Source organism: Chrysemys picta, chromosome 3, assembly GCF_011386835.1.
Source record: "Chrysemys picta bellii isolate R12L10 chromosome 3, ASM1138683v2, whole genome shotgun sequence".
NCBI classification, from domain to species: Eukaryota; Metazoa; Chordata; order Testudines; family Emydidae; genus Chrysemys; species Chrysemys picta.
In genome coordinates this window covers 28,782,844-28,795,750 of record NC_088793.1, presented here as the reverse complement: position 1 = coordinate 28,795,750, position 12,907 = coordinate 28,782,844, and the positions used below count along the sequence as shown (strand labels likewise).

Sequence of the window (12,907 nt, the reverse complement as noted above, 5' to 3'; positions counted from 1 at the left end):
CTTATCACAAAAAATTAACAACAACTGGCACTGCTGGATTATTAGGCCCAATTCTGATCATACACCATGAGGTTTTATGTTGGAGTAACCCCATTGACTTCTATGGATTATTCCTCATTTACACCAGGGTAAGCAAGAGAATAAGACTCACTATTCCTCAACATCTATAATGTGAGTTTCTCTATGTAGCCAAACACGTATTACTTCATTCCTGTGGTAAGGACCAACAAAAAAGTTACAGTACCGTAAATAACTAACCTGTGTATTTAGGGATATTTGATGTAATAATGGAGGATGTCATCAGTCAAGTTAAGTAGTTACACATTTCACAACTACTATGTGACTTTAAGGTATTCTGAAGTAAAAAAGACATTTTTCATATAAGTCTGTGGGAGCGGTGCCTGCCTGTAGTTTCTGTTCTCTGACAGAGTATTTAACCAATACTGGTTTGAAAGTATTAAGTAACGCCAAAGACTTTGTACATTCCTTGTAAATAAACAAGATTGCATCACAGAAAATACCAGACTCCATCAATTTCAAATTCCAGGTCTAACAATTGGCAGGGCCCCAAACTTTGACTAGCCACTCAGGTCAAAAGAGGCAACAATATTTTAGAAGCCAAATTCGAACAGAATGTGAAAAATACTCTAATCACAACATAAAAAAGTAACACTGAATACTTAATTTCTTAATAAATAACCATCCCATCGGAAGAAGATATCATCAGTTGCAGGTACAGAAGAATGGAGAGAAAGTAGATCCAATTTATATGCATGGGAAAGCAGGAAATTATAGCTTTGTATAGTAAATTCCATTTTAATAAAAAGTTAATGTGACATATAAGAGCCTGATCCTAATGAGAAGACTCTTGTTGACTTTAATGGGCATTAGATCATGCCCGAATAAAGCAGAATTACAAATTTAGGTCCTGATCCTGCACATATGTATGCAAACTGTTCCACTGAGTTCACGAGTTTGCAGGATGGAAGCCACAATGACCATAAAGTTCCCCTAACTTTCCCATACATTCCAAAGAGAACTGCATTCTTGCAGTTGTGTTCTACGTCATGAGCCTGAACTATCAGTAAAATGGCATCATCCACCCAGAGACCATTCACAGTTAGAGACAGCTAATTAGCAACAGGTATTCCTAAGAATCACTGCGTGAATGCGTGTAACTATATGCAGTACTCTTAGGTATTTATCACTACAATGATTATTCACATTTTATTTAGTCTGATCAAAAGCTTACCTGTGCCCAAGATGATAAACCACTGTAGTTATTCCATGGGCATAATGGCTGCTGAAGTTGAAACTATGACTCTCTTGGAAACTTTGGTTTGTTCCAACACTAGACCAGGAAAAATGAATACAGTTTACATTTTATAGGGAAAAAAAAGGTTCTTTAAGTTTGTTCTGAAATGTACCACAAGCATCCGAGTTTATTTTTACCTTACAAGGTAACTTTTCAGTTCTCCACGATAATTGATGACTAGCAGTTCAGCTGACCATTGGGCACTTGCTTTATATTCTAGAAAGATCAATCCAGCAATTGCGTAGCTCAAATCTCCTGGAAAACTGGTTGCCTTTTACCAAACAACCCAAAAAAAGACAGACATTTATAGGTAAAACACAAGAAAGCAGCTAAGCTGAACTAACAGAAATAATTTATATATTGCATTAGTTCCAGAGGAAAATGCATTTGCCCTTCACAATACTAAGGAAAAAGCAGTCATGATAACACAGAACATAAGATGCTTAGACAATATATTGAAGGAAAGTGATTAAAAGATACCCAAAAATGTTAGCTCATAATAACTTGTCCTTCAGGCTGTGAAAGATTTATTGATTTTAATTCTGAAATTATTAGCTTGCTGCAAACAGCATTACGTTTCTTCAAATAAAAGACCACTTTGTTGAAATCCCTGTAGCAGCAATGCCAACTTTGAATTGTGATCAAATCAGAATATAAGCTGCACAGTTTCAGACCTGATCAGTACTTTCATGAGGGGAAAAAAAAAAAAAAAAGGAAGTTCAGATGCTATTGTGGTTAGCGGTGCTGGCAGTGTTCCCTAAGGGTACGTCTTCACTACCCGCCGGATCGGCGGGTAGTAATCGATCTATCAGGGATCGATTTATCGTGTCTAGTCTAGACGACTCCAGAACTCCACCAGGGCGAGAGGTGGAAGCGGAGTCGACGGGGAGCCACGGCCATCGATCCCGCACCATGAGGACGTGAGGTAAGTTGATCTAAGATACATCGACTTCAGCTATGCTATTCTCGTAGCTGAAGTTGCTTATCTTAGATCAATTGCCCCCCCTTGCGTAGACCAGCCCTTAGAGCAGTGATACTCAGACCTCAGTGGTTCAGGAGCCAAATTAGTGATCAACATTACCCAAAAGAGCCACAGCAGTGTGAATTCATTGCTTCGTTTATATACATGTATACAAATACACACACACACTATTCTCACAGCAAAATGATTGGTTAATAATTAAATCACACTGTGTTTTAATATCACGTGCTGCAAAGAGCTGCAGGAGAGACATTAGAGAGCACTTGCGGCTCACAAGCTCAGTCTGAGTATCATTGCCTCAGAGTCTGATGCCCCAGTAAAGTGTTAGAGGCCACCAAAAGCTGTTGGATCTGCCATATTTTTGGATGAGAGTCAAGATAAAGTTCCCGTCAACTGTGTTCTTTAAAGATCCATTGGTACTTCCAGTGAAAATAGTGAGCAGGAAAATGTACTTGTTCATTTAACACTTATAGCTCAATTGTATTTAGTCATGATAAATACTTCATACTATACTACTAAACACTAAGAGCACATTTGTAAAATTAACAGTCTTTGTAGTGTAAAACCTTGCACTAGAATATACAGTTATTAAACTTCTACAGAGGAGTGAGTAGAAGCAGTCATTTGTGTGCATACAAGTTACACAGGGTTCCACTGTATGAAACTTTATTTAATAAAGAGGGTAAATACCGGAGAAATGACAAAGAGCTCACTGCCCATCAGGTCAAATACTCTCACAGTTCCAGTGCTTTCAGCATAGGCAAGCAGTGTGCAGTCATGACTCCATGCCACTCGTCTCCACTGTGTGTTAGGATCTCTCGGCACTACAGAGAAGGAAGACATAAGATGACATAAAAATAATATGGCCATGGTTTCATTATAAAACTGTACTTAACTGTTTTCATCGATCAACTTTCTGAGTCTTAATTAGGATAATACAGAGTTTTGTTGGATCACGTAAATGAATCTTACTGTGACTCATTCACAGTAGTGGAAAACCTTGAGACTAGGAGTCTTAATTTCCTAACTTTTGTACTATAAAAATGTCATTCTTAACACAGCATCAATGTACTGCTTGCATATGTGGGAATCTTTTTAACGGCTTAAAAATAGAGTGGTGTAAAAAAATGGAAGAGATATAACAGAAACTCTGCCTCAAATTTCCTTATTACACAGACACATAATAATTTTGTAGATAGGTGCTACATAAAGTGTATTCTCTAAAGACCATAAAGAGTTCAATCATCGCACTGTGCACTTATTATTGTCTAGCAACAATAACTGATCATCTTACCACCTGAAAATAAGCATCCACTGGGATCAATGAGCAAAGAGAAGATGACAGCCTATCCCAGGCAGCCTATCCCATTATCTAACAGACAGAAAATTAAGACTAGCAGAAGGAAAAAGAGAGACTAACTTGTTTGGTACATACAGTATAAGCCAAATATAGCCCTTTTCATTTCCAGCACTATAGTATTACCCTATTGAAAATTATTGTAATAAGTTTTTTGGAAGCTTACTGTAATTTTACTTTACAACCACTATTGCATCTGTCCTACCATCATACTGCATTGATATGGCTGTTTTAAAGGAAGAGCTCCCTTCCTCAGACATAAAAGATGTCACATTTGAAGGAGTCATTTAAACACAATGGGTAACCTTTCCAAAAGCACCTTAATCTCAGTTTCAAAATGATTTAGGAGCCTAAGTCTCACTGAAAGTCAATGAGATTTATGGCCCGTAAGTGCTTTTGAAATTTTCCCCAAGCATGGCAGGAGGTAGCCAGATTAATAGGATAGAGAAGGCAAAGGACTCTGTATTAGAGTTATGGTACCTTTAAAAAAAAATAAAAATGAAGTACTCCCTTCAGCTCCTATCACAAACATTTATTTGATCTTTAACTGAGCTTTGGTGGAGGACAGCTGAACCACTGTGCAGTCACACCATAACAAAAATACTTTTGTACACATCAATGCTTGTAGTCCATCTACTTTTTTGATATTCAATACTTTACTTCTGCCTCAAAATGCCCCCTTAACTCTACCCTCTCCACATCAGAGATTCAGGCTCAGTATCCTAGTTAGGGTGGAGGGAAGGAAAAAGTGGAGAAAACACAGTCTGTCAAACTGTATCAATGTTATTAAAAGGTATTTCCTTAAAAGAACATATGAATAATCTTTTAAACCCAATAAGCAATAATACTGCTTAAGAAACCTCCTTGACATAAAAAAAGTTTTGCATACCTTGACATTTTCCAACAATGGATCCAAAGTCATCTTTTGCAGACCTGTAAATCATGAACACATGTAATTAACTGAATTCTGATGAAGAAAACTGACAATTACTGCAGCATTTATAAAATAATTAGAAAATACTGAAAGTGCATAATTTGAGAATTAGCACGTAGTTAATTCTGATTTGTATTAAGACATTTGATTCCATCCTCAGACAGCCAAGGTGGTTTAAAACATAGTTTAGGATCTCTCTCTTTCCGTGGACAAAACTGCTCAAGAGTCAGAGGCATCCATTCCACCAGATTATATTAGCACCTGACAAACTAGGCAGGTAAATGTGGGATCTACACAAACTCAGTATCCTTTAAGGTTAGTATTTCAGAAACAATGTAAAAATTCTGCCAGTTACAGCCACACAGTAAAAATGCAAACTTCAACCTTACATTCTAGAAGTTTGACATTTGTGATGTTTTTGTCTATTTTCATCAAAACAGTTTTCATACATTTTCTTCTTTTACATATAAATAGCAGGTTTGATCTTCCAGCAAATGGATTTTTGTGAAGCAAGCAAATACACTCAGTCAAGACTTGTTCTGCAGATAAGTGTGTGGTGGTTGCTTTTGAACTTGCAAATGAAGGTGGGTCAGTTGTCAATTGTGGGGGAGAGGAAAGTAAAATTCTCTACATCATTTTACTCAAATCAGTATTATTTGTACAGCACCATAAGTGTTCAAGGTACTTTACAGCTAAGTAAAATGACAGCTCCTTGCCACAATCCAGTGAGATTCCAAACACCTCCTCTTCCTTCCCCAATGTGACTTCAGTGAGAGATGAGGGCACTCAGCACCTCAGAAGGTAAAAGCCAGAGATTACTTAACAGAGCAAGAAATGAAATACAAAGGAGAGAGGGAGACGCAAAGGAGGACAAAAGCAATGAAAGATCATGAAATGTGCTTAGTGAAGTTCATCCATCTTGTTTATGCCTCTATGTGTCTTCATTTTTTTAAAATGTAGTTTTTGTGTTTATGGGCAGTGTCAGGAATAAAGCAAAGGGTGTAAAGCTGCTGCTTTTAAAGTTAATAGGTTCTAAGACCATTTCACAAATTATGATGCCTTAAAATACAAAAATTTAACTTTACCTTTAAAAATATAGCTTATAAATCCCTAACTCCATTTTCTCAAGATACTCCATGAAATTGGTAGTGAAATGATAGATAATACTGAGTTACCTGATCTCTACACATTGGTCCTGAACAACTGCCAACAGTTTACCATTACTGAAAGGAGGGAAAAAAAGCATTTCACGTTAAAATTCAATTACAATAAAAAGTTGCTTTTGTAAAACATGGGTCACACAATTAGGTATCACTTTACAAACTCAGATTTAAATTCTGTCTTACATTTCAAGTGAAAATAATTGGGTCATGATAATTATTAGAAGATACCGGTCCCCATTATGTAAATTAGCACAGTTAATAGATTCCATATGTCACTGGCTGCATCATATAACTCAGTACTATTAATATCTCACTTTTTATTAGCACTATTAAAAAAATCTAAAATGGTTGATCCAAAGGAGGTCAGAGTCAAACACTGCTGAAGGATAATTTTAAAGCCAGAAATATTTGTAATTATGCCTAAGACAAGAGTTAATCAAATATCATGTTTCAGGGTGTCAGCTGATCACTACTGGGGCAAGGAAGGAAATTCCCATCCTGCCTCAAAATATACAGCATTGCACAATTGAGGGAAGGGGTCCTCCCTTCTTCTGAAGCATCAGGCATAGACCATTGCCTTCAGTCAGATACCAGACTTGCTGGACCTTTGTTCAAACCCAATATGACACATACGATGTTTGAGAGCCACAGTAAAACACCCTGAGTAAAGCTATTACAAACTAATATCAGGTCGTGCAATTCTCCTATGTATACATTTTCCATTTCTTAGAAAAAAATCATTTTATTTAACTATTGCAAAACAGCTATTTTCAGTCCCAGAATTTTTCCACACATTAAAGGCCAGACTTAGAAAGTGCTGAGCAACTCCTGGAAACCATATTATACTCACCTCCCACTAACTTTAATGGAACTTGATGACATAGCTCCTTGCAGGTTCTAGGACTTTAGTAAAGCAAACCCTGACAAGTCATCCAGTAGATTCTCAGCCAAAGATTTATCCTACTCACCATCTTTACTTGCAGATTGAGCTCGCATTCAGGGGTGAACAGGAGAAGGAGGATGGAAGCTTGCAAGCAGTTCCATAAACAGCAGATATGATGGGTAAAACTAAATGAGCTGGTTCAGACAACACTGCCAAACCACTAGCTTCAGGGACGGGGAGGCCACCAAAGTTAAACCCATGACCAAATCTGGACCCATAGTTTATTTTCTCCTTCTTCTGCCCATGTCTCTCTGATAATGCTAAATTATTGCTGTCTAAATAGAATTTTTATATGCTTGCTCAACCAACTTAACTGTTATTACAAAAATTACTAGAAAGAGTGAGCTTGCCTTTTTTCCTCCCATAAATGAATATAAAACAACGTGTGTGTTAACAAAGAACAGAGAAAGAAAAATGATACTCCTCTTACCTTGAAAGCACTAGATGCCAGTTGATCTGCTTACTAACCAGACGAACAAGCCCAGCAGGGAGGGAAAACTTTGCAGGACTGAAATTACAAGTAAAAAATCAAAAACTTAGAATCTGACTAAATGACAGACTAAATATTGAATTGAATCTAAATAATGAAACTTACAGTCTAAGACTGTCATTTATGTATGCTATATCCTGCTAGAGACCTTCCTAGAACATTTGATTTTAAACAATTATACTGATTCACAAATTAAGATTAGCAATGTGACAGTTCAGTGGAAACAGTGGCTCCTCCAATTCAGGAGTCTTCCTTGTATTTTTTCCTTTATTTCTTGAAAGAAAACTTAAGTTTACATTTTTATTTTGTCCATTATAGTATGAGTTTATCGGAACAATTTTTACTGTGTGTTTTGTGAGACATGCATTGTATTCCGTCCCTTCTATCCCTATGCCAATCCCAATTACTTCTTGGAAAAGTTGTTATTTTAGACTTCTGACAAAACTAGATCACAATTTTCAAGTGGATACATGTAATCCTTAAAAAAGTGACAAGTTACTTTTCTGCTGGAATACTGTAAAATTCAGAGCAAGTTACACTAGCATGAACTGATTCTGAATATAATTGTGTTTGTTTCAAGTTCTGTATCAAAAACAAAAATGCTTTGCACTTTTAGATGGCTACGTTTGTCATCAAATGATTTCTAAGCAGCATACATAAGTATAACCCCATTTAACAGATGAGAAAACTAAGGTGTTAAGAGGCTGTCTGACCTCAAGCAAATCACTTTACAAGTCAGTAGCATAGTCCACAATCATGTCTAGGGCCCTACCAAGCACTTCAGGAAGGAGAATGACATAAGAGAATTTCTAATGACTTGGGAATGCTCACTGCAGGTGAACATCGTAAGATGCATATTAAGAATGGAGAAAAGTAGTGAGTCTGAACTCAGCACTCTAGATGCTGCAGAACTGAGGTCACTAATAACAGGATTGGGGACTTCAGCAGCAGAGTCCAGGGAAGGGGCGGGGACGGTTTTATGGCCTGCAGCGTGCAGGGGGTCAGACCAGATGATCATAATGGTCCCTTCTGACCTTAAAGTCTATGAAGTCTATGAAACTGAGTAGTGAGGGAGCAGGACCAAGGAAATATACAGTTTACAAGCTCAACCAAAACCTGAATACGTCTAGTACTGTGTTTCTCAAATGCGGGCATGCAGCCACCAGGGGCTTTTCTTACGGCTACAGCCTCCTGGGCTGTGATGAGGCAGGAGGACCCACTCCCTGCCCCTCCCTGGTCCTCCTGGATGAACAGCCTTGGTGTTGGTTGCTGGGGCTTCCAGCAAGGGTTGGACAGCTGGTGAAGTCCCCATCTTCCCAGGGGAGGTGGAGCTCAGAATTTGGGCTTCAGTCCATGGGTGGTGGGGGGGCTCTGGCCACCGGGCTTCAGGTTCCAATCCCCGCTGCGTTCTCCGGCCAACATCCTGCCCCCCATTGCCCCGGCCCCTGATGCATCCCCCGATCCTCTATCTAAGGCTTAATTTGTCCCCAGACTTCCTGGGGCTGAGTAAGTCTGCTGTGAAAAGTGATACCTGTATGTTGGTTAATATCACTTTTCACAGCAGATTTACTAGCTAGCAGCAAATAAATTACAATGATTTGTACATGTATATGTGCATATGTATCTGTTTTTCCTAGAGCTAATTAAGTATTTTAGGAAAAAATGTGAGATCGGCCACCAGCAAGAGTTGGTAGCTGCACTCCAAGGCCACCAAATAATTTGTCCTGAGAACCCGGGTCTAGTAGCACACATAACATAAAGCCTAGAAAGTGTACAAGCTCAAGGAAAAGAAAAAGAAAAAACACTTGAGTTGCAAACAAGAAGAACATTATTGTCCATCAAATTACACAGAAAATGGAACCAGAGGACATTGTTATGAAGAGAGGTATGGCCCTCAAACCAGACAAACAGAAATTCCCACATCCATGAAAACTATGTCCTGATAAATTTCAGAACAACTAGCACGTTTGACAGTGTCACTTATCTGGTGGATTAGCAGGTTCATCCCAATTGTCTCAAGGGACTAGTAAGTATAAAAGTCTATCATTCCATGGGGTCAGGGGTGCAGCAGCCATTCATAGTTAGGTTTCTGATCACAGGACCCCTTTACATAGAATCTTGCACTTGCTAGCAACAAGAATGAGATGATCATCCACTTTCCCTTCCAATTCCTTATCTTTGTGGTCACAGCAGGAATGGTATGTCTCATTTTAAGGAGTTGGGGAACTGGTTTTGTCTGATCATTTACTTATTTTATAGTGTATTCAGCACAGTGTCAACACAAGGAAAGAGAGCCCCACGGCCAATAATATAAATCTACATATACTGTTTATTATGACTCAGCACTACGATATGGAGTCACAGAGATAAACATGGAACCCTACAATGCCATTTGGTTGTTTAGAGTCACTTTTTAGTGCAGAAACTCACTTTAGTGGCCAAATTCTGACCTTATTAAAGAAGGTACTAACAGTGATTCCCCTAAGAGACAGTGACCCCCTCATAATTTGACCCCCACACTTTAAAATCCAACAGTTTCACCAAGTACAAAAATCTCTTGGGTCTTCTGTTAAAACTTGTAAGCTACTGTCTGTAGAAACCACTGATTATATCTATCCTGTGAAAGATATTTTACTACTATGTAAAACTTACAAACAAGTTAACTGACTTTGTTCTTGAAGTAATTGATACAATGTAAACAAACACTATAAGCTGTTAAGTGACTTTCACTTCATTCAACTGCTCCTAGGACAGACCCCCCCCTCTGTGATTAAAGGACCGGGAGTCTCAAATGAATTAGCACACACTCTGAAAGTGGTGGAGACAGTAAATTAAAATATGGTTAAGGGATGGAATGTATGCTGATGAATGCTTGATATACATGGATGGTTAGGGAGGTGCCAGCCTAGAAAAGGAGTATCCATCGGCCGAAGAATGTGTCAAGTAGATGACCAGAAAGCCCCGGAGGGTAAACTGGGATCCACCCCATCACCTGGAAGGATGAGAAACACAAACTTTGGACAGTGTGGAGCCACCAGGAATGTGCCACTTTGGACAGGAATGTGTGCCATCTGCTGATTGAGTCAGCAACAGCAGGATGAAACAGCTCCCATAAACTAACATAGGAATTAATTCCTATAAGAATGGACTCTAAAGACTGATGACTTTGAGTCTCTGGTTCTGCTGCCAGCCTCCAGGAGCATCAGGTGCACCTGACACAGACTCGGCTCCATCCTCATGACCAAGATACCTGGCCAGTAACTTGGCATGAGCAACTTCTAGGCTGGTAACTATAACACCTATACAGAACTTGAATGAATGATTGTGTGAATGAATCTCTCTCTCTCTATATATATATATATATATATGTATGTGTGTGTGTTTATAAGAAATAAGTAGTCAAACAACGTTGTTTACTTTTATCTTTTGCTTTATCAGTATATTTACAATAAATGTGGCATCTTTGCCTTATCCCTCTTAATAAGATCCTGCTGGTTTTTTATTCTATTGGTATAACACAATACCTGTTGGCAGCTTTAACAAGCACAATGTGGCCATAAACTGGGTTCAGTGGAACAGTAATTCTCAAGAGAAGCAGGATTGAGGAGGGAGGGGTGTCTTTACTGGCATGGCAAAAAAAAAAAAAAAAAAAAAAGCCTTTCTAAAGCAAAATATGTTATGATGAGGAATAATATTTGTCAAAAAATTAATATTCTTGTTTCCAATTTCAACAAACCTACCTGTACCAGATATACTGAAGCAAAAATAATGCAGGACCTATGAAAAGAGAAAAGAAATAAATTGAGACAGTTGCTTCAACAGTTAAAAAAAAAAAAATCAGTCCTCAAATTACAGCGGAAAATAAAAAGAACTGGGTGTGACAAATCGGGCAATCTCCTACAATATCCTGGATAAACCTTACTGAATTATGTTTAATACCATTGGGGTCCATTTATTAAAAATGCAATTGTTAATGGGTTATTGAGGGATTGTATGTATTTCCATGGAAAAGGTAAAAATACAGCGCCTCCAGGAAGTGAGAACAGAGGAGGGTGATCAGTCAAAGTCACTCCGGTTGTAATATCTCCAGTTACCACTGCCTGGAAAGATTCACATAAACTAATCCAAACTGGATTATCCAGGGATCAACAGACAAAGAAAGGATTTTTGGACAAATAAACTGACTCATGGCATTCTTCCTGATTCAGTAAATGGACAGGACCTCTGGTCCACGAAGGCCTCAATCCTTAGGGAGGGGTTGGAAGAACTTTGGCCTACTGAGACTCCCTAAAACTGTGTTTTTGTTCTGAGCAAAGGATGTTACAAACTTGAAACCATAGGAAGAGCCCTGTGTGGGGTATGACGGACTGCTCATCAGCCAGAACCCATGTTGGAGTTGGGGTGATCGCTGGTAAATTTATTAGCACATGTGTAGGTTCTTTTATTGTTTGTAACATGTTTTCTCTGTATTGCTTTTGCCTTAAGAGTAAAATGTGCTTGCTTAAGAAGATCTGTGTAGTAGATTAACGGTGGTAAACACATCTCTCTCAAGAAAAGGCAAAAAAGCCTACTTAAGCAACCTGTCTTTTGATGGGGCGGTCACAGTTTAGGCAGGGAACTGTTCAGCCTGGAACTACCCCAGTCAGAAGGCAACAGTCGAGGAAGAAGAGGCAACAGTCGAGGAGTCAGAAGCCTGGATGGATGCACTTGCTTAATCATAGAAGGGGAATACAGGTGCAGTTGCCCTGAATTGTGACACTGGGAACTCTCAGAAAAAGTATTTTTGGCATAAAAACGAATATTCTTCGTATTTCTACTTGACCACTGAAACTCAAATTTTATGAAATAAGTAAATTCAGAGTTCAAACCCCATAAACTTTTGAAAACTCAATGAAAAGTATCTGGGGGGGGTGAAAATTACTAACATGCATACATCAATCATAGTAATAGCAGCATGCCATGATTTTAAAAACCATTCTGTAGAAGTGTTCAGAAACCCTAACTAAAAACATTAGGTCTGACAAAGACACATGCCAAAAGCTCAAGATCATTCTGCAGTAATACAGATGCTTGTCACATGCATGTTTTATTAGTGTGCCCCAATGGGGTACTATCTAGCCCAGGGGTTCTCAAAGTGGGGGCCTGGACTCCTAAGGGAGTCATGAGGTTATTACCGAGCTGAGCTGTCAGCATCCACCCCCAAACCCTGCTTTGCCTCCAGCATTTATAATGGTGTTAAATATAGAGAAAAAGTGTTTTTAATTTATAAGGGGGGGTTGCACTCAGAGGCTTGCTGTGTCAAAGGGGTCACCAGTACAAAAGTCTGAGAACCCCTGATCTAGCCAGAACAAACTCACAACTAAGAAGATACAAAAGGGGAAAACTATAAAAATCTGTTCCCAGATTGATACATAGTATACGTTCCATTATACTAGCCCAGTGGTTCTCAAACTTTTGTACTGGTGACTCCTATCACATAGCAAGCCTCTGAGTGTGACACACACACCCCTTATAAATGAAACCCACTTTTTTAATATATTTAACACCTTTATAAATGCTGGAGGCAAAGCGGGGCTTGGGGTGGAGGCTGACAGCTCGCAACCCCCCATGTAATAAACTCATGACCCCCTAAGGGGTACCGATCCCCACTTTGAGAACCCCTGTACTAGCCCCATCACAATACCAGGCATAGCAAAGCCTGTAAGCAGAACCCATACACAGAT

The 12,907-nt window shown here is 38.8% G+C and overlaps 1 protein-coding gene across 6 annotated transcripts in view; it reads right to left on the bottom strand.

The window, feature by feature from the left end:
* The window catches only part of NBAS (NBAS subunit of NRZ tethering complex), a 383,144-nt gene that overhangs the window by 362,691 nt on the left and 7,546 nt on the right, over positions 1 to 12,907 (bottom strand). For all 6 annotated transcript variants that reach the window (XR_010599418.1, XM_005293091.5, XM_065587676.1 and 3 more), the window contains exons 3-9: positions 10,925 to 10,961; positions 7,125 to 7,202; positions 5,764 to 5,811; positions 4,544 to 4,587; positions 2,988 to 3,121; positions 1,453 to 1,586; positions 1,253 to 1,351 (exon numbers count right to left, since the gene is read on the bottom strand). Coding sequence is in view for 5 of the 6 variants with exons in the window: in XM_005293091.5 (XP_005293148.2) it covers positions 1,253 to 1,351; positions 1,453 to 1,586; positions 2,988 to 3,121; positions 4,544 to 4,587; positions 5,764 to 5,811; positions 7,125 to 7,202; positions 10,925 to 10,961 (574 nt within the window). In the remaining variant the exon portion in view is untranslated. The remainder of the gene's footprint in view (positions 1 to 1,252; positions 1,352 to 1,452; positions 1,587 to 2,987; positions 3,122 to 4,543; positions 4,588 to 5,763; positions 5,812 to 7,124; positions 7,203 to 10,924; positions 10,962 to 12,907) is intronic.